The sequence below is a fragment of the Vanellus vanellus genome (genome assembly GCF_965231255.1).
Source record: "Vanellus vanellus genome assembly, chromosome: 1".
Taxonomy (NCBI): Eukaryota; Metazoa; Chordata; class Aves; order Charadriiformes; family Charadriidae; genus Vanellus; species Vanellus vanellus.
In genome coordinates, this window is record NC_138905.1 from 157,165,872 (window position 1) to 157,188,886 (window position 23,015).

Genomic DNA, 23,015 nt, shown 5'->3' on the forward strand with positions numbered 1-23,015 from the left:
CGTTTACCAAAATGTACAGCGTTGATCTTCATACAAAACCACACAAACTCTTTTGCAAACCAGAAGCTTTCTCAGGTTAACCCAGTAAAGACTCTGAGGTTTTATTTTTGTGCTTCCTATGTCTTAATATAATTAACTGTTCATCATAAAGTCTCTGAAGGAGACAAAACTAAGAAGTGTTCCTATACAGCCAAAAACCAGTAATATTGCATTCACTGCTAAGCCCTGGAACCACAAAATCATGGAATGATTCACGCTTGAAGCGACCTCCACATCTTGCCCAACCTTCTGCTCACAGAGTCCAAGAAACAGGTTTTTGAACCAGTATTATTAGTGTTAGTAAATTATAACCTGTTAGTTCTCACTATTGCTTTAGTGTTGATATTAAGCACTAAATTATTTTAATAGATTAATGACTACAGAGAATGAAGCAGAGCACAAGGAGCTTTCAGAAATGACAAAGCAGCTGAGAAAAATCATCTAGGAGGAAAGAGCATAAAGAGTCCTAAATTGTTACCTTGCTGAGCTCAATATATTTCTTTGCTTCTCCACTTGCAGAGGCTCCTGATGGTTTTTTACTCAGCAAAGCTGCTTTACAGCCTTTGATTTTAAGGGAATGATATGGAGGAACAAGTGATCCAGTTTGTGTCAGCTTGGACTGGAACAATTGATTGATGACTACATTTTCACTGGCTAGGAAAAAAAGAAGAAATTAATGCATGAAGACAAAATACAAGTTAGAAAATTACATATATTGTATTTGGAAGTAAAAAACCACACAGTAGGAGATGATAGAATTAAATAAATAAACTTAAAACAAGTGGATAAAACAATAAACTATTATATTATGTTAGTTATCAAAGAGCGTTCAATGTCTAAGGATGTCAGACAGAAGTAACACTATTTTTAAACATATCCGAGCCCTGCTTTGAACAAAACAGGGCAGAAAACAAAACCTTTCAGACTGTGTTCTGTCTAAACTTTATTACTTATGTGATAAACACCTCTGAATTTTGTTCCACTACAGACTCCCAATTTTTCCATTTATTAAAGAAATATGAGATGCATTCTGCACAACATTTACCTAACATGTAGTATTTAGAAATGATCAAGACACTAGACAGAAATAAATTATAGAAACTCACTGCACCAAAGAAAAAGAATTTTATAAAACACAATATGGGAAAGGATTAAAAAAAAAAAAGCAGGGTGAAGGACAGAACTGTAGCAAGCTGAGTTCACATTTGTCTACATCAAGACTACAACTTACAAACATTTACAGAAAAAAGACAATGCTCTACATACGTTTGATGCAGTGGTGATAATTAATACAAAACGAATACACTTCCAAGAGGTGTTTTTAAAAATAAGAATCTGAGTTTTAAGGCAGATAGGTTATATATATTTCAGTCAAATTATCCTGTATGAGATTATGGTCATGGGTTTTTTAAGATGAACGTGGTAATTACATGCTGCTTGTACCGCCACAGCACCAATAAGCATTAAAAACCTGTTGTGTGATATATCCTTAACCATCCTTAATTTTTATTACTTTTTTTTTAAGAACTAACAAACTGGGATTATGTGAATAAAAAACAAACAAACAAACAAACAAACACAACAAAAAACAAAGATGAATGGAATAAACATCATAAATAATGTAATTAAGTTTAGCATAGCAGGTAGAAATCCTCAGTTTGGTCTTTATTAGCTGTCTAAAGCTATTTTAGCAGATGCTTCAATGCAATAGATTTGTTTCCCTTTTTCTGTGGAGATTACTATTCCTAATTTAACAGGAATAATAAAATTATGAGGAAGATAGTAAAGCAGACTCTTGAAACAATTTCAGCACAATCAGCGGACATAGTAAACCCCCATATTTTTAAAATATGGCTAAATATGCAGCATTAGGAAAGGCACTAAAATTATGTCCTTCAAATTAAAACAGAGAAAATCTATGTCAATAGTCTCTCCTGATTTATTTGTCAGCCAGGTATGTTCCACATTCTTACACATATATCCAAATTATTTTAATGTTGTTAGCATATTTAGAAGTTTTGATTAAGGAAACTAAATTCAATGAAAATCAAAGAAAGCATGCACTGAAGGTATACCTCTACATAACTTATGAAACTGACCCTAAAAGAAATATGTCACTGACAATCAATAGGTTTTAAGCCTAAATCACTTAAAAAAGAAGGAATGTAACCCTTCAATGACTTGCATGCTTGTAAATATTCTGCCTTGAGATTTTTTCCATTAATTATAATTGTTATTATTATGACTTCTTAATTATATGTACACTCACTTTCAGCATATCAAATCATTTTATATCCAATCCAATCTTCTGTTCTTCCCTTTTAACCATTGCATAGCTTATCACACAAAATAGCGATGAAAGTGCAAAAGGAGACTATGTGAGAGAATGGAAGAATGGTCTCTCTTGTAGAACGTACTAGAAGTTGCCATACCTTCTCATACTCTTTGGCAGTTTATCTTGTAAATTCCAAGTAGTGAGAACTGGAATGTCTCTAAAACTATAATCAATAGGATTATATTCAAGATCAATTTTTCCATTTTTTTCTTCATCCCTGATGTACACGGTTTGCCTTCAAAGTGCATCAATTATTTTACTAGAGAGTTTAGCTAATTCCACAGTAAAATTGCTGAAAAACCACATTGTAACAGCAGGGCTGATTTGGAAGACAAATATGACCTCCAAAAGACCCTTATTTCTATGGAAAGAAATAGAAGTATATACTATATTAAGCGAAAGACTCTGCGGTGGTTGGAGAAAAGACAAATAACATCTCAGGATACATTGACATTTCCCTGCGGAAAATGTTTTGTTTTTCTTCCCAGAAAGGGTAAATGAATGAGGTTTTTAATAATCCAATTGTGAATCATTAATTAATAAACTGTAATGCATTATTGTTAGGCATAATTATACAATATGCACACGTTAAGGTATTTAATTTTGCATTTCAATGGACATTTGTATCTATTCACTGAAAAACATAAGAACGCCCACAAGTTCCTGCTTTTAGAAAGGTACTCAAGCAGTGAAGCACATCCCACTGCAGTCTCTACAATTTTTGGAGCCTTATTTCCTTTCCCTATTTTCTGGGCTTTATTTTTGTTTTAATTCATACTCGGTGATTTCGTCAAGTCATACTCATCTATCACACTATGCCTTCTTGTTCTTTACATCACATGACACGATGAAGACGTTTTATGTTCATGAATTCCAAAAGCTTTCTAGACTAGAGCAAATTTCAAACAATGTGTACATACTTCAAAAAGATGAAGGTGACTTTTTTATTGGAAATAATATATATCTAAATTTCTCTTAAAACTAAAATGAAAATTAAAGTCAAATCATAATATCTTGATTTCCAACAACAACAGCAACCACAAAACCATTTACTTACTTTTCATTACAAATATGAGATTTTGTGAAAGGGAATCTTTATTTTTTTCTATCGCACCAGCAATTTCATAAGTAACCTATAATAAAATATTGTGACATCATTAGTAATGACCAACGCAACTTTCAAAAATCTTACAGCAGTAGAATGAAGCTATGCTTTTTATCCACCTAATAGTTAAATGCTGGCACCAGGTAGTGTCTTTTGTTCCTTTCTTAGTGCCAACTATACTAACCAGAAGAACTGGTTGTTGAACATTGTGTGCCTCTGTAATTATACAGAAATTTCATCAGACTGATTCTAAAACATTTCCACAGTGCAAGACTTTGAATCAAAAGTGTTGTGTAGAGCAGAAGACTGTGACCTAAATATCACTTTCCCTGTAGAATCAGCGAGTCACTCCCAGCTCACAGATCTCCTTGTCAACGGGAAACTGTCTGTGCTGACCATGACAAAACACTCATGGAGCAATCTGAGTCCCGGCTCACACTCAAGACAAGTTCCAGCCATTTATGTGTCCTTTGAAGGCAAGTTCAGTCTATAGGTTATGTACAAATCCCTTTTACCTTTCTAACAGCTATGCACATAAAGATATCAGATCACCTTAGTTGCCTGATGTCATAATTTCAAGAACAGACAGTTGGATTGTCACTCCGTCTGCCATCTAACTGCATATAAACTCTAACACGTGTGATGGGCACTCTGGGAAGTGAGCAAAGCGCAAAGCTCTAGCCAGAGTTCCTGAGGGTACATCCAAAATGAGGAAATATGACCAAGTGGTTGTTTTAACATTAAGCCCATCCCAGGAGACACTGCATCGAAAAGCAGCACTAAGAACAAAAAGCAGTCACTGAGCCCAGAGTGTTTTGTTTTTGTTTTTTTTTTTTTTACTTTTTATGGAAATGGAAGAGAAACAATTAGTTAATTCACAGGCTTCCGATATAAACCGCTCTGCCTTACGCAGTAGTAGAACCCAAAGGGAATTTTTAAGTTAAAAAAGAATGTAGTATCTCCAGGATTAGGCAGACATTTAATGGGAACTTCTTAGAATACAGTTTGGTTTTATTTACCTTGGTACCATGTTTCTATCTAAAGCCTTTTTAAAGATTTTTATTGGGTATATATCCTGGGCACCTTAGATATTGGGGGAAATTTTATCCTTGTATATTTAATAAAGTTGTAAATATATAATTAAGGTTAGTAATACTAATGAGTGCATTAATTTTGTTTTCCATTGGGTCATTTGACAATTAACTACTGTTATCTTACTCACGAAAGAGATTATACGACTTGGATGTGTATAATCTGTTATAGTTAGTAGTTGTCAAATGATGTAATTAGTATGGCATCTGACATAGAAAAGGTATAACAATAGAATTACCTCCCTTTCCATGACAGTTGCAATGTTATATAATTTTCTAATTGCATCTCCTAAGAACATACAACATAGTTAGCAAACTATTAGAATAATTTAAGTATACTATTACATGCTTTTAGTGTACTTAAAGTAAATGTTCTACCATACCGGCCCATAAAAGATAATTAACAGAACTTATTAGACAAATCCATAATGCCAGTTCCTAACTGAGTATCTTAGGCTTTGAGTAAATTAGAAGAAGAGAGTTAGTATTGGTGGGAAGAGTAGGTAAGTATAGCAGTGGGAGATACTATATCATGATTAAGTGCCTAGATTGAAACAGGGAGAGGTTTCAGTACGGGTGCTGGTATAATACATCACCGACTTCTAGGACTATATTCATAAGACATCTCTGATATCACATAAAATACATAAAAGTTAGCAGGATTCCCTTTTATGAAGAAATTGCTAACTCTCTTACAGCTTTCCCATAGATTTGGTAAATTAATTCGGTGCCTGAAGACATGAAAACTGACTCAATGAAAGGGCACTCTAGGGTTCCATATTCATTGCCAGTCCCACAAAAGAGAAGAAGAAAGAAGTGCTCCTCTAGTTGCCAATTTTGTTAATTTAATCCTGCTCTCATCAGAGATGCCAACCTACATAGCTCTTTGCCTAAAGCACATATAGTTCCCTCAGTTTTGTTCCATTGGGTTTCTAAAGTAAACCTGGCCAAAACTCTGCACTGACTGGCACTCAAGCACAGCGGACAGGTATTCTGAGGAGACAAAAACCAAACAAATATTATATGATACAGACAGGAAATGTGCATTCGCTTAGGTCATGGTTCTGGTATTGTAAAACATACTCCTTATTCTCACTTCTATTGTTTGCAGCTGTTTGCTCTATCTTGCTTTACATGATGAACTCTTTGGGGTAGACAGTATGTAAACCTACATGTCTGTATCAACCAAAGGAAATAACGTCTTTAGATACCATCTGAACTAGTTGAAATATTTTCATTAAAAAAGAAAAGCGTGCAGTTCCACACTGCATTTTATTTCATTAAACCAGATAAAACCAAGAAAGGGACTGGATTTGCTTTCTTTCTTGATTTAAATTCAGAATGGAAGAGAGCTTAACCTTAGCGCAGTGGTAGTGGGGCAGGCCAAATGTTCATCTAGTCCTGGATATTTAGGGAAAAATATTGAGGAATACATCCACTCTGCCTCCCACCAGCTCTCCCCTCAGCTTCCAGGGTTTTGCCCATTAGAGAGCTCTTGACCTACAAGTTGTATCTCATCTTTCTGTTTAATATCTCTTGACTGACATTTCCTCCATGAGTCTCTGTTATTAATTATTAACATTTTCAGCATCTGTAACACTCTGTGGCAAGGAGTTTCACTAGTTACTAGCTATGTGAAAAAAAAATACTTGATTCCATTTGTTTTGAACCTGTTTTCTGGTCATTTAAGTGAGCATAGCTGGTTTTAAGAAGAACTAGAAGATACAAGTAAGAGGTGAAAAAACACCACTAGGAAAACAGGAGGATCCCACACCAAATGTGCACAGAGCTAACTTTGGGAACCGCACTTTCCTCTTCTCTTCTTGCATACTCTTGCCTCTTTGATTCATTCATCCTCCTCCTGCCACTCTATTGCACATCTTCTCTTGGAAACTTCTATTTTGAATGAAAGTGTCCGCTCTCATAACGTCTGACTTTTGTAAGGGACTTTATCTAAGTTTATTGGATTTCCCAATATACTTTATCAATAGGGCCACATTTACACATAATTTTCATGAATTCCTTCAAATACTTTTTTTTTAAATAGTTTTCATATCTTGCGATAGGCCAAAAGCCCTCATGGTTAATGGCAGATCCCGCAGGAACCCTAAAACAAGCTAGGAAAATGCCACCTGGAACGTTAAGGTTGATTTGGCTGCATTCACAGTTACAACAGAGAATTTTACTATTTTAATAACAAAATGTAACTCAGAAACTCACAGTTTTGCACGTGTTGTTAAATTTAGTTAACAAGAAAATAATCAGTTCATATAGTTAAAAGGTAAATTTTTGGGAATATGCCCAAGGACAATTTCAGTGCACCGAGGGTCACTTATAGTTGTTAATTTTCTGCCAGTACTTAAATGTGAGTGATATAGCTTAAAAGTTGGAATGTGCTTTTTTTTTTGGATCAATGGGTTTCTCACCCTCCCCAAATAAGTCTTGTTAATGAGTGAACTAAATAATTTTATATAGTCTGTAAAGTCTTATTCTAACACTGTGATAGAAACAATAGCACATTGAAACAAGCAGATATTTAGAAAAAAAAATAGGAGGGTGGGGGGAAGTGTTCTATTATTTTCTCCTAAAAGTGGAAGTCCAAAATCAAGTCTACTTAAAAAAAAGAGGGAGAGGGAAAAAAAAAACATGACTATCTTGTCTTCGTGAAGAAGAGAATCTTTGTAAAGTAACCTTTATAGGCTTTGGTATAGCTTAGACTAGACTGATTTGATTGTTATGTCTGGGGATTCAGCCTGGGGAAAAAATAGAGAAAATGAAAGCATCCTTATTGATTAATCCATCTCCTTTTGTCTTTTGATTTAGAGGTTCAGTTTCAGAGTCTGCCTGGGATGTATAAGGCGTTTCAGAGAAGACTGCCCTGGTGAAGGTGAGCTGTCAGCTGAGAGGTATTTTTGAAATGCACATAGCTGAGAACTGGAACAGACATTGATCTGCACTTAAAGGACATTATGTGCACCGGTTTATAGAGTAAAGAAGTTGGTCTTTTGATCTGATCGGTTTATTACAGTACTATAAGTCAAAACAGTGGCAAGGCAAACAATGACAAGGGGCTTATCTGATTTGTAAATTCAAGTATAAATTTAAACTGCAGAAAGCTTAAATTATGATGACCTGTTATTCAGATTACATGAACAATGGGCACACAGCTCATTATCTCAAACACCGGTACGTTAAATACCACTATTAGGTAATCTGCGTCTCTTGGCATTGTCCTAAGACAATATATTTCTGATTTACTTATTGATATGTTAATTCTTCCATAAAATTAAAAAAAAAAACCAACACACCAACTTTGAGTCCTCGAGAAAGAAGTTTGTTGATGGAATGTTATTCTTCAAAAGTCACGACTATCAGTAAGGCTGACAATTCGGAGGTATCATTCATGTGAAGCCCTTCGTTACGTGAGAGCCCACAATGTAAATATTAATGTTCTCAATAAAAGTACCTAGAAATTCAGTATTACACATTCTTAGTATAGTTTCAGCTGGTGGTCCGATGTATTGATCCACTGCACCCACAAAAGACTTTGCTTCCTCAAGGGGAGCTCGCAGCACGGGAATGAGCGTGCCTCTCCTCTCGGGGTGCTGCCAGGCAGACAGGCTCCGTGGGAAGCAGCTGAGAATACCCACGTGCATCTTAAGCTTCAGAAACAAAGCAATGCCCTAGACGGGCAGAATTTTTCCAGGAGAGCTCTGGCTGTCGGTGTTCAGGGAAATGTGTTAAACAACCTTCAGATAACGCCTTCCACTAGGATTTTTTTTTAAGTAAGTCATACAAAACCTAAATCATTCTTTTCTACCTTCTGCCTGAACAGAACAGATAAGCTTTTTGTCTTATAGCACTCAGATACCAAGACATTAAATAGCTCTTAGAAGAGACTCATAATGTGTCAAGGCATTGTAGGATTCTGTTCAGCTGCAAAATTAAAACGGGGAGATAAAGTAAAATACTTGATATGATCAAGTACTAATGTTCACTGTGGCCTTTGCTGAGCATATGTTCATTTAGTTAACAACTGTATCGTATTGCTCACGCAGAAAAAGACAGATTCGGTGCTGTGCAGGCATAATAGTAAAATTCAAGAGAAATTAATAAAAGGTTGTTTTCTTTCTTCCACAGGATCATTCTGTCACATTTGTGTAATACAGTATTCTCTCTCACCTTTCACTGAAAAGTCTCACCCCTGTGTTGATTTCTTAAATGTGCAGAAGCTTACTTGTGCATATTGTTTTCCTCTTATTCCACTTCCCTCATTCCAAAACCGTAAAGAAAGTAAGAAAAAATCAAAGGTCTCTCAAAATGATATTGTACATGTAGATTTTCTTAAAGCATTGTTTTCGCCAGAAATTCAAGTACGGATTCCAAATTCTTTAGGATTTTTTCCCTTAGATATTAGTCTAAGCCTCTTCTTCCCATATGCCTTCTTACACTCACTTTGACTTCATGTTTTCTTTTTTTCACTTCATCTCTTCTCTTTTCTCCAGTACTGCCTTTTCTGCAATGGTCTAAGGCTGATTACGATTGGAACAATAACATGGTATGTATAGTCCTAGGAAAAGGTACTGAGCATAAAAAATAAGGGAATGGGCAATACCTGACGATGCATGAGTACAATCAATTAAAAAGACTTCATATTGGAAGAAAAGATAATTTTTCTATGACTATCCTGACACAAAACTTTAAGATATGAACATGTTAGAGGTCTTTAAAACTGCATGTACACCTCTGTATCAGCTGTAATTCTCTCATAATATAAAGCTAGAGATACCAGTTTTGTTCACAAAACGCTGTGTGTCAATCTCAATTAAATATACAGAAGAGGTCTCTTCAGTGAGGCATTATCTTTAACAGCTGTATTTTCCAGTATTACTGCACTTAAGAGTTGCTAAACCAGCTACTGCAAGTGTCTGAGTAAAGATTTGAACCCGATTCTTTCTGGACTTCAGGCTACGCACATAAACTACTGACGAAAAAGAGCCCAAATTACGAAGGTCCATACGAGATTCATACCAGGGCCAACACAGAGTATTAGCTTTTCTTTTTCCTCTAGGTGACTTGGAGTAGCAGCTGTTTCACATTGGCTGTGAACTACGTTGCAGTTACAACTTTTGTCACCTAGAGAAATCAGGGGGTCTGCCTTCACCCTCTGTTTAACACAGAGCCTGCGTTCAGTGGGACTTCCTCCACAAACACCAGCCTAGACACACCACCCGCACAGAAACAATTAAGCCTAGAAGTGAAAAATGTCATGTGCAATTACCTGTCACGTTGTACTGGTAATTCTTTTTCTACCCTCTGGGTCTGATCGGTCTTTCAGTTATACTCGTGTAAATAATGAGAAGCTCTACTAAGTTAAAGGAGTTACAATCAGTGAAAAAGTTGTGGTGAGAATAAAATCAAGCCTCCGTGTTTTGAATTTGGGGATCTCTGAAGGTAATGACCCAGAGAAAGTTTACTTTACACTTCCCTTACTTTGGACTCATTCAGTTGATATCAGACTAAAAATGGCTCTCAACACCTGCCAAACTATACTGTTACTTTATATATTAAATTCTTATTTTTGAGTGCCAATAAAACCTGATATATTTAAAAGCCTGAGCCTTTAACAATTTTCACGAAGCATAAATCACAAATGAATTTTATAAAAAGCTAGTAAATGTAGTAAGTAATAGCACAATCTAAAGAACAGCATCAGCAGTTTTAAAATATCAGTTTTTATTATTCAACTTATCAGCTTATGAAGAACATACTAGTCTGAGAATAAACTCAATTTGTATAATTATTTACTACAGTAATGCTATCATCAGATTTTATGTAAAAATACATCATAAATCACTGGAAATGTCCATCTATGATAGCTAGATAACAATTCCATGAGATATCAAAAATGCAAATGTCTTTAAGGATTTTGTTCATTCACTGTTAAAGTAAGAGAGCTAAGTGCTTGCACAGGAACTTCTCTGTTTTGGCAGCGACGAGCATTTTACTGCCCTACGGATGCAAAGAACAACCTGACCGTCTGGAATATTTCCTTGGCCAATGTAAATCAAAGGATCTCCATTGACTTCAAAAGAATGTGTGAATTTACATTACTTGGAGAGCTGTCTATTTGTTCATACTTTTAGATTAAATGTCATTACTATTATTAGGAAAAGGTCAAATCAATTGTCTATGTTACAAAAAAAAGAATCTAAACAAGCATGCAAGGATAAAACACACGTTAATGAAAAGTGTACTCCTTACCACTCACAGTTTAACTTTCCGAACTGGGCACCTGAAACATTGATCTTAACAAATGTTCCGACTGAGTGCTTCTTCACAGAATAAGACACATATTTTTTTCATTTTAAAAAATTTTTCTTATTGTTCTGGTTGTGATTTTAGTGCAGCTGCCTTGTCAGCTTTCGTGTTGGTTTTTTTGGTGTGTGGAAACTTTTAAAGCTATTGTGATAAATTTGTATAACCACAGCAGAACTCTATGAAAATAAAAATTTACCTAGCAAGTACTGAACAGATTTATAAACGAATTTTGACATCTGGAGTCCACGGGCAGTTCTTAACTCTACCGCTTTAAGTGCTAATAAGTTTCCTAAAATCTTCCTTGTGCTGTTATCTAACCACTGCCTGCCCACATTCCTACTGCAACGTCCTAGTAGTGAAGGTATTCAAACCACTTAACTTTGGCAAATAATTTGAGTCTAAGTAGAAGGCCTTATGATGAAAGAAGAGTCTCCAGGGAGTTATTCAGAGTATTTAGGTTAGGAATTTAAGCACTGCCCAAATAGTCTTAATCCTTTCCATAATGACCACATTTCTATCATTGGGCAGGAACAAATTTACCTGCGTCAGAACACCACTCAACACTTCCATTGACTTCATTTCCAAATGAGGAGCCACAAAATAGCCCTTTTCCCATTTATATTGCTGTAAAGGACCCTAATCTGGTTAAAGAAGCCCAAGCGTGCACATTCCAACCTTTCATCTGTTCTGGAGAGTTCAGGGCATATAATGTTACCTTGAGACATGACAGAGCCAGCAAGTCCTTTTTTGGTGACTTGCAGACAAGTCTTGAACATGCCTCGTAGGAGTACCCACTACCAATAGTCGACTGACTGGGTGTTCAACAGCATAAAGCCGTTCCACCTAAAATATTCACATAGCAGAAACTGTGTCATCCAGTACCTTTAGAGCATGGATTAGAGTTACTTTCCTGGTCTTCTTACCCTAGCAAACACAGAGAACTCCCTTCTGAACCTAAACTGTTTTAGCAGCATAACCCCCTGCATTTGCTACTCAGAAAATCACGTGAGGGAAGGTTGTTCTAATTACCTCTCACAATAAGCAGCAGCAAAGTTATTACATTTGTTTTAGAATCATAACATGCTTTCTAATCAAAAGACTTTATCATGGCTGCCCAACTTTTTGCTCGTCAAACTCCGTCTGTTCATCTGCACTCATCTCTTCTGTCTGTTGCTTAGGTAAAGAGAGAAGCATCCAGGTGTCAATCGCTTGGTTATCCTGAAGCACCTGCCATTTCCACGTGTCTTCCATGGGGGATTCAGAAATTATTAGGAACATATCACGTGCTGCCACTAAATCCTGAAAAAGCCAGGTTCTGCCTGACAGCAGGCTTTACTGAGATCCCAAGTTTAAAGTGACTTACTACGTAAAGTCATCAACTAATAAAACTTGCAGTTAAATTTATAAACAATGCAGTGCGTAGGATCACGATGCCGTGGTTCCGAGGCACAGTAGCTAAACAGCTTCTAAATGGTGCTACGCACAAAGCTTTTATGGGATTCCATCAATGGATGGATAGCTCACGGGATCATCTGCATAAGACTCATAAAGTGCGAAAGGACACAGAACAAGTTGCTCAGATGTAAAGACTGATTCCCGCCGCCTTCAGTCTATGTTCTCACCTGGTTTCAGTCGAAATTTCGGAAAAGTGATAACTAAGAGCTGCCATTGTGTAGTGCCCATATAAACTACTTTCATTAGCTCATTTCAAATACCGTGCTTTGAACAGAGAGAAGTCGCAGCATGTCAGATTAGTCACAGAGGGGCTGGTCTGTCAGACTGTCCAAAAAAAAAATATTATCCCTTTAAACATACACCTATTTTGCCTGCTTTGGGCTGCGGGTGGTTGCGGAGACAACATGAAAATGAGGGAATATTGGAAAGAAAAGGGAAAGAGGCCTATTTAACAGAATTTATTACGTTTTTCCTATGAATGTTGCAGGAGGGGAAATGTAAAACATTCATCCTGTTTTACAGCCATATTTAGAGACACTTAGCATGTTCTGGGATTTTGAAGAAAAAAAAAGGAAAAAAAATATATTTTGATTATGATTACTAACAAAAAAATGTGTGTGTGTGTTTTTTTTTTTAACCAGATGCATGCTGGTATCCAAGGTATTTATATATATGGCAGAGGATCTACAGGGAACCTGTACTGTTCTGGAATAACATCTGAGAGCAAAGTGACAGCCAACTAAAATGGCGTTAAACATTTACGCTGAGGTATCTGAATCACTCCCTTCTACATGAAGCGCTTACAATAAAGATACAATTTCGGAGCCAGAATTAGATAGCCTGAATACTGCACGATGAGATACAAACTGCAGATTTTACACACTAGATATTGCATTGAGATTCTAAGCTGTCCTCTGAAAATTCATCACTAGAAAGTGAGTTGTTATTTATAGCCAGGAGTCGGAGAAGCCATGCAGAATTTTGTTTTGTTTACTCTTTTTCATATACTGTGTGCAACCAATCATTCAAACAACTTACCCTCCCAGCATAATGCATAACAGTGAAGGTGGAGCCCTGATCCTTTGGGGCAAGGTTACCATTTCCATCTTTTGTGGAGGAATATACTGTATTTGTGTCTGATGTATCCAAGTAAGACTGAATGCGTTTAGAAAGACTCTGTTCCACTGACCAATTAGATTGGCTTTCTTCATCCAGCATTGACAAAAACCCTGATGGTTTCTGAAATGAAAAATAGATTTTGTCTTGTTTTATACAGGAGCAAAGAACTTCAGTTGTTCCTTGTAGAGTAACACAGCTTGTAATTTAGCAAACAGAAATGTATATCACCTCAAAGAAAAAGAAAAAAAAATGGTTAAAATATTCTGGTAAGTCTCCAAGGCTATGCACATCAGATAATTCTGCAAGAAACACAGGGCATTTCAGTTGCCAAAAAATTTTAACTATCAACGATCTTTTAGGAAACCAATTGGGCTACTTCCTTCTTAGAACTTATACTCCAGAAACTAGCTCCAGGCACAAAAGAAACTGTCAGGCTTACAACAGAGACTCATCAGTCCCACAACTGCATTAAGGACATGGCATGATACACGTATTTTATGGGTGAGGGCGCGAGTTTCTGTTACATCTTCTTCAACCCCGCACTGTTAGAAAGCTGTGTTAGCCCTCGAGATATGAGGGCAGTTATGACAGACCTCTCTGTGGTTTCTTTAGACCCATAACCTTCTCTACCGATTCATAAATCCGAAAATGCAGGCAAAAGTTAGCATTAGTCTAACATGCAGAGGCTGTGTATAAATATATATGGTGTAGAATGGATCTGAAAACTACCTGAAAGAAAAAATCCAAGGCTGCAGTGTGGTTACCAGGAGAATACACCGTTTCCATGGTAACTCCCTCTTGTACACATTCTGCTTGCTCTTGTAGGAAAAGCACTTCATTGATGTACTGGTGTATCTTCTCATTGGTCATGTTGACACACAGCTATTGTAAAACCAAGAAAAAAAATGAGTATTAGAAGTTTACTGCATAATTCATCGGTGTAGGTTTTACTGCACGTCTCATACTGAATTTGATGAAATGTCAATCCACAACATGTTATCTCTCGGTAGACCATAGATTAGCAAGACCCAAGGGAAATTTACATTTTAACAGCTATTAGTATTAAATTGGGAATAAACAGCTTTCTGCCTGCACAGTTCATTGTGAATTCCACATAAAAATCATCAAATACCAACATTGTAAAATATAGCACAGATTTCCACTAATTCCATTGATTGAAGTGGGGTAACTCTACGTACGAATCGGTACACTTTACATTCTTCTGTAGTTTATATTCAGGAAGACTACACAGATGCAATGTGCTTTTAGAAAAAAATAACTACATATTTGGGTAAGATTCTGACTCTGTAGTTAGTTCAACGTTAACAAAGACATTCAAACTCGGCTTCCACATATAATGTCACTGAAGTCTAAGGTAGTCTCTGAAGAGCTCGTTGTGTTTTGCCCAAGTATCTGTTACCTAAGGACATTTTACGAGATGCTTCTTTCCATTTTATTGATATTCTAAGGGAAGGTTGGCAAGAAAACAGTCTTCAGTAGAGAAGTTCAAAGTTTGGAGGAATGAATAATATAAAAGCCTCTCAAATATTTTCTTTGATTGCCTTAAAAAAGGTGTAGTGCCACTTTTGCAAAGTAAATATTTTTTTCAATTAAAACCAGATGTGAGTTGTATCAGCTTATTTTGGGACCTTTCATAGTTTATTCAAAGCTCACAATCTGCAAAAAAAAAAGGTAAATATTTAATAACTTTGTAGAATAAATGTTTTAACTCTTTTATTTATATTAAAGTGGAAATTTTAGTGGAAAATTCTAAAATCTCCTCCAATGCTATACTAACTATCACTAAGAAATTAAGAAAATAGAAACTCCTAAAAGGGAGGAAGAACCCTGTACAAGAGGAACGATGCAAGGAATGCTTGCATGCAGTCTCTTCTCTCTTCTCAGATTAAACTAGTCACATATTTGTTTTGGCGATACACTATCTTCCGTGAATAAAGTGTGCAAAAGAATTCCACCAGCAAGTCATATTAAAAATATGAAACAGTTAGATGAAAACTACATGGTTTAACAACCAGATGAGGGAAAAGAACCCAAGTAATGTGTAATAGTTGCCTGAATTTTCCACTAATACCTCATGCTAGGATAGTCAACTTGCACTTGCTGGACAATGAAATGGACTAGTGTGAAGAACAGCAAGAAGAAATAAAACAAAACCCCATTTTATAACCAAATGGCTGTTATCAATTGTCTTTACCAATGCATGATAGTGCAGACAAAAGACAGCCTCAAATAAAACCGCTATTTTTCAAAAGTGGAATTTCTAAAGACTCAGATTGCTATCTCATTTTATTAATGATGAAAGTATACAATTGACTTACACTGTCTACTTATTTTATGGAAAAAGATGGCTTTTTTAACTTTGTGACAGGCAAAATATGCTTTACTAATCACTTTTCAAATTCTTATTCTAATTACAAAATCTTTTCAGAAGCTTCTTACCCTTATTTTAGAAGGTAGACGTAACATTACAAGCTTATACTTCACAGGATATGTAAAGCCTTAAAATGATATATGCTGTGTATGTCTTTATTTTCAAAGGAGTTATTTACAGAACCATGTCGTTTAACTTTAGACAGGTATATTTTACCATAAGAAAAGCTGACAAAATCACTATAAACTCAAGCTTCCCTTTTATCGTGTTCCAGTCTCCTAAAATACATAAAAACAGTAAATGTACTTGAGGACCTGACTGTGCAGCAAAATAATTAAACTATACGATTCAAGCTGAAGGGAAAGACTATCTTAGTCATATCTTAAAAAGATCTGATAAAGGGCATTGGTTTTAACCACCAAAAGTAAAAGGCATATTACTTTGTTAAAACTTTCATACATAACATGATGGGGCTGGTAAAGAAAAAAATGTATAAATATTTATAAATTCTACTGGTTAGTATATTGTGGCATACACTGGTGTGCTTTTTAGTACTATAAGCAATGCTGTCATCCAGATGGGCAGATTTGCCATAATGAAAATAAGGTGCTGCAACCCAGAGCAGAAAGCAAGCTCAAGCGTTGTACAAAGCGCAGGCTGCTCCAAAGCTGCTCTCTCCGGCAGTGGCTGTGAGTAACAGCTCTGCAGACCGAGAGCCAGGACACCAGCCAGGCACTGCTGACAAGCAAGACATTCAGATCACATTTTTCTCCGTTGCAATGTTTTACACAGCCTGCTGGGAAAAGGTAATAAAATGAATGTTGCAAATTAAAAGCTCGACGCAGGTTGACATCATAAATAAAACAGCTGAGATGTAGAAATCTGGTGAAAATGAACTAAGCTAGCTTTGCTAACCCAACTTCTTTTGCTCCATGACGTAAGAAGTATTACATAAAACAATGACATATCTTCTGTCCAAAGATATGAAAAGTTCAGAAAACTACATTTTTAAAACACGTATTTAATTGCATCCATGAAAACTAGATGGAAATACAGTAGTAGTGAAAGAAAACAATGACATTTTGACATAAAACAAATGGGGGAATACCTTTAAGCATTGTGTATTTGCTTTACCTTGCAGCCTTACTCAACATTACCTATGCTACTTTTTGTCATTAAACATTGTTATACTGTCCTTCACATGCCTCTTATTGGCTCCATTGTATGTCTCTTCTGTAAGAAATCCCCCATTCTATTTGTTTTCCTTTCTAATCTCAACTCACTGCCATGTCTCAGTGAAAACAAATACACCATCTATTTGTCCAAGTCTTCATTAAAAAGTATTTCTAGACTATTATCAGAAGAAAAAAAAATTTTGTTCAAGTATATAAACAAACAACTTGCGCTGTCATCCGAACCGTAGAATTTGGGAAATAATACAGTGGCATTTGGTAAAAGCAATAAGTATTCATCACATCTGACAGTGTTGGCTTGATCTCTCCTTTTACTACATTTGACCAGTTAGTACTATTAAGTATACACCAAATTCAAATTTACGTAGAAGACCAAAATTGTACTATATTCTGAAGACAGAAGAGCACCTATGACTAATGAAATTTTCCTGCTCTTCACTTTATATAAGCAACTATTTGAAAAGGCATAGCCAAAAAGAAGGAATTTGTGAAAAGGAAACTTGGTGACTGTCAATCAGTGAGATAACTGTGGATGTAAACACCCTTTGGAAAGCTCATTTACATCCTTTGGTCATGCAGAAGGATTAGCTCTCTCAAGCGATGAGTATTCAGAGCATGGAGTAAAGCTACCACTGTCACACCAATACATCTATCAAGCTGTATGTTATGGGCCAAGATGATGAAGCTACAACGCCAAGTTTAGTTTGCAAGGATGTGCTCTAGCATTTCTCAAAAATGTAATTCGGAGATAGGGGGAGGCAGAATCATCTCTGTTTACTGAGGTTGGACTGGGAAAATATTTTTAAACCTAAGGTTGATAATCACTTATTTCTCAGAAGTATCTTGGTCAGTGTTCCCCCTTGTATCTGCTACCCAGGTATACATATTTTTTTAATATACAATACCAATCAGAATATTTTTAATGAATGTATAACAAAACCAGAACCCATTACATTTCTTCCTTTGCCTTTTAGGGGCAACAGGATCTAATACCGATTTCATGTTTTCCATGCAGTTCCAACACAAATTCAAACATAGTTCCTTCTGCCTCTCTGTCAGAAGAACTTTATTTCACTGGGAATTTGTGTCATCTCTGGGATCAGTTGCTGTTACCTGATCTGTGTTCCTCAAATAAAGTAAATCGGAAACCAGTGCTATATTAAAATTTTATTATGGGTAGCTGTCACCTGAAAAACCTTCCACAAAGGAGGATCTGAAAGGACCATCCAAAAGGAACACAATTTCAATACAAAAAGTGGAATAGTGCCCCATCTGATTTTGTACATATAAAAGTATTAAATGAACATGGTAACAGCATGGTAACAACAGTTTTCCTTGAAAGAATTTGGAATTAAAGATACTGAAATAGTTCCCAAAATATTTTTTCCCTTATACAGCAACTAAGTACTGTAAGATAAAAAAGGGTGCTGCTATGGAAAAGTAAGATATCAGTTAATAAATGTCCTTGCGCAGCATTTCACCAATCAATCACAAACTGAATCTAGCTGGGAATATCATTTTTAGATAAAATTATTTTATTTTTGGCCACAAAGTGTCTACTGTAAAAGAATAAAGAAAAAACATTTTAGTGTCAGGTACGTGATAAGCCAAGTTTAAAACTGGATAACACTGTTTTTCAGTGGCTTGCTGAAACACTGGACAGACAATAGGGTCTTGCACAAATGGAAAAAAATGTCTACAGGCTAGAAAAAAGACCAAAGAAGCTGAGAGGGGACAGGGATATACCATGACAAAAGCCAGAGTATAAGATCCACGGGAACTGCGTTGAAGAACAGATTAAAACAAAGGATCGCCAGGCCCCTGAGGGCAGAAATAGGTTTTTACAGTCCTGCTCAGCTTTCCCTGGGCCCCTGACCTACTCCCTGTCCATGGGCCCAGTCCCAGGAGACACCATGGCGGTGCCTGTTTCCAGCCCTGTCTCCAGCTGCTTCTGACAGGACCTCAGCCCTGGCTTGCTGCTTGCCACGTCAGGGCTGCCAATAGGCACAGTTACTGGCCCTGTCTCTGCCCACCATGCTCAGGCCCAGCAGGATGGTGCCCATCAGGGACGGCATGGCTGGCCTTGGGGTCCTCCTGGTGCCTGGCTCCCTGATGCCGAGGATCGGCTGGCTCTTGCTGCTACTTTAAAGTCTGGTTCTTCTGTTATAATACAATTTTCTTAGAAACAATTAGAGGAAAATGGTACGGGCACCTTTATCAGCGTTCCCTCCTGCCTTATGGCTTGTTACATTCATTGGCCATGAGTTCTTTCCATTTGTGTTGCTTGTCGTCAAAGAATATACTAGCATAAAGCTGTAAAGAAGATAGCAGCATTTCTTGACTGCAGTATTTGGAGTTGTGTTGTGAAGGAACCATGAATGAGATCTAACCTAGTTTTAAACTCTACCAGAAGAGAAGCAAACATTTTATGGGCACAAGTTAGAACACAGGAAGTTCCGTTCAAATACACGGAAACACTTCTTTACGGTGAGGGTGCCAGAGCACTGGCACAGGCTGCCCAGGGAGGTTGTGGAGTCCCCTTCTCTGGAGATTTTCAAGACCCGCCTGGATGCAGTCCTGAGTAATGTGCTCTGGGCAATCCTGCTCTGGCAGGGGAGTTGGACTAGATGATCTCTAGAGGTCCCTTCCAACTCTGAAAATTCTGTGTGATTCTGTGATTTTCTACTTTTAAAGGATTGCAGATCAAACTGTAAACAAATATAGTCACTCTCAAACAAGGAAACCTACAAAAACATTGAAAACTAATGCTGAAAACTGACATTGCTATTTTTGGTAGCGCACTCGTATTTCCCAAAAGGATCACAAAATGAAGGCCATTTCTATATAGAATAGGACAGACCAATCTGTGCTCACTCCTGACCGTGTTCCAGTGTGGCTGTATACAAAGCTGTTCTGGCACAGCAGGTATGCAGCTGCTCTAGGAAAATGCTGTTCCCAAGCTAATGATCACTGCTAGGAAGTGATTGTAAATTGTAATTGGGGTGAGGTAAAAGCGTACTGTAGTCATTTACCATAGCTCAGCTGATGAGCAGTAACTCACTGAGTCCTGGTAATTCAGAAGCTTTCAGTCTTTATTGAGCAATAACTCCCTCAAACTGTGGCTTCTGAAAACACTGTCCCCTGTCTTTCAGCTTTGAAATTTCATACCAAAAATCACAACTCCACTCGCTATCGCTTATTCCATACAGTTATTTACTTTTATTTTAGAATTACATGTCCTATTTTTACTATTATAATGTATCACACGTTCTATAAAATGAAGGGTTACTAATGCTCACCAAGTACAAGGAAAACTGAACACTTAATTAATACTGGTTTTAACTTCTAATGCCTTCTTTGTAATTGTCTAGAAAACTTTTCTTCTTGCAAGCTGTTAGTTACATCATCTCGCCTGCAGAAGCTACCAGATTCTTGTTGCAGGCATTATTAACCTTACTTTTCTAGTTCTTTGACATCTATTGTCCTATGCATTGTTCATGAACCATTCCTAGACCAATTCTTAGTTTGTCTTTGACGTTTCAATACTCTAATGCCTTGTCATTTCAACACACTCACCGGAGTGAACAAGTTGTTCTACCTGGTATATCCAGCTCTGTCTTCCTGAACTGTCTTCAAACACAGTCTATTAAAATGAATTGCCTAAATTGACACACGATTTAGAATCATATTGCTTGCTTATTTATGATATTAAACTGTCTATCAACTGACCTAATTTGAATCACCAGAAAGATTCATGCAGCTGCTTGGACTGTCTCCACATTAGGGCAATCAGGAGGTTTTAATATTTCTTTCAAGAAAGAAGGCAAACAGATATCACAAAGAATGCCTTGTCTTGCGCTAATTTGAAACAAAAGGTTCATTTTCCCCAAATTAATTTTGTCATGCCATTTTAAAACATGTTAATCTAAATGTGATGAAAATGTCATTTTTATGGCTCCTCCACTGTTTGGTTGTAACATTTAATGTTAACGTTCTGCAATCACAGGCCTTGACACTGGGCATGTTTGCAGACATGATGCAATGTTTTGCATGAGGACCCTATCTTGGGCTAACAAACCTGTTTACCATCAGGGTTAACGAGCCCAGGCAGAATACTGAACCAGGCTGGACTGCTAGACAGCTTGAGCTTTTGGGTGCAGGCTGTTTTGGGTATGTCTGCACAATTACATTGTGCCATGGGGAGATACAAACTGCTTCTCTTCATTGAAACTGCAGCCTATCGCTTCAGGAATTAGATGTGTTAATCACATTATAGAGTTCATACATAAATGAACCCTGTAATTCCCTCGCCTCTCTTCTATCTTTCAGGAACGCAGTTCAATAGTTTCTGGGGTAATGACTCAGTATTACTCAATATTACTCAACCAAATGCATTCAGTCCAGGTGGAGGGAAAATAAGTGACTCTTGAAATATATCTATTTAGAAAAGTTGACTTTGAAATTATCATGTTTGCTACGCAGAAATCATAAAATAAATTACTTCTTACTCATTTTTCTTTAAGTCTCATATTTTCTCTTTAAGCATCATCTGCAGTCACTAAGCAGAAAACTACTTACCCCAGAAATTGGAATTTATGGTATTTCATGATGTTAGCCGCAGAACTTATACGAGTTTTGTGATAAAAAACAACACAGAACACAGTCAAAGGAAAATAACCAGTAAGTCCCAAGATGCACCCCTCTTCTTTGAGATGCATTTAAAAAGCATACAATACTTTATCTTTATTAATCAATAGGGTTTATGGATTTTATTTTTTTTTGCACGTATCATAGAATCATAGGATGGTTTAGGTTGGAAAGGACCTTGAAGATCATCGACTTCCAATCTGCCTGCCATAGGCAGGGACACCTCCCACTAGACTAGTTTGCCCAAGGCCACGTCCAGCCTGGCCTTGAACACCTCTAGAGATGGGGCCTCCACAACCTCTCTGGGCAACATGTTCCAGTGCCTTACCACCCTCAAAGTGAAAAACTTCTTCCTAATGTTTAATCTGAACCTGCCCTCTTCCAGTTTAAAGCCATTTCCCCTCGTCCTATCGCTACATGCCCTAGTAAAAAGTCCCTCCCCAGTTCTCCTGTAGGCCCCCTTTAGGTACTGGACGGCCGCAATAAGATCTCCCCGGAGCCTTCTCTTCTCCAGGCTGAACAGCCTTAACTCTTTCAGCCTCTCCTCATAGGAGAGGTGCTCCAGCCCTCGGATCATCCTCTTGGCTCTCCTCTGGACACGCTCCAGCAGGTCCATGTCCTTCTTCTGATGGGGACTCCAGAGCCGGATGCAGCACTCCAGGTGAGGTCTCATGAGAGTGGAGTAGAGGGTCAGAATCACCTCCTTTGACCTCCTGGCCACACTTCTGATGCAGCCCAGGATACAGTTGGCCTTCTGGGCTGCGATTGCACACTGCTGGCTCATGTTGAGCTTCTCGTCAATCAGCACACCCAGGTCCTTCTCCTCAGGGCTGCTCTCCAGCCATTCCCTGACGAGCCTGTATTTGTGCTTGGGATTGCCCTGACCCAGATGTAGGACCTTGCACTTGGCCTTGTTGAACTGCATGAGGTGACCTTGGGCCCACCTCTGCAGCCTGTCCAGGTCCCTCTGGATGGCATCCCTCCCCTCCAACGTGTCTACCTCACCAAAGAGCTTGGTATCATCGGCAAATTTGCTGAGGGTGCACTCGACCACACTGTCCATGTCGCCGACAAAGATGTTGAACAGTACAGGCCCCAGTACGGACCCCTGAGGAAAGCCACTCGTCACTGCTCTCCACTTGGACATTGAGCTGTTGATCGCAGCTCTTTGAGTGCGACCGTCCAGCCAGTTCTTTATCCACCGAGTGGTCCATTTGTTGAATCCATGTCTCTTCAATTTAGAGACCAGGATATCGTGTGGGACAGCATCAAACGCTTTGCACAAATCCAAGTAGATGACGTCAGTTGGTCTTCCCTT

General features: G+C 37.5%; 1 protein-coding gene across 1 annotated transcript in view; it reads right to left on the minus strand.

The window, feature by feature from the left end:
* The window catches only part of MYO16 (myosin XVI), a gene marked incomplete at both ends in the record, with an annotated part of 331,914 nt that overhangs the window by 89,432 nt on the left and 219,467 nt on the right, over window positions 1-23,015 (minus strand). The window contains 4 exon segments of the mRNA XM_082498511.1: window positions 518-693; window positions 3,432-3,507; window positions 13,385-13,585; window positions 14,195-14,347. Coding sequence (XP_082354637.1) covers window positions 518-693; window positions 3,432-3,507; window positions 13,385-13,585; window positions 14,195-14,347 — 606 coding nt within the window.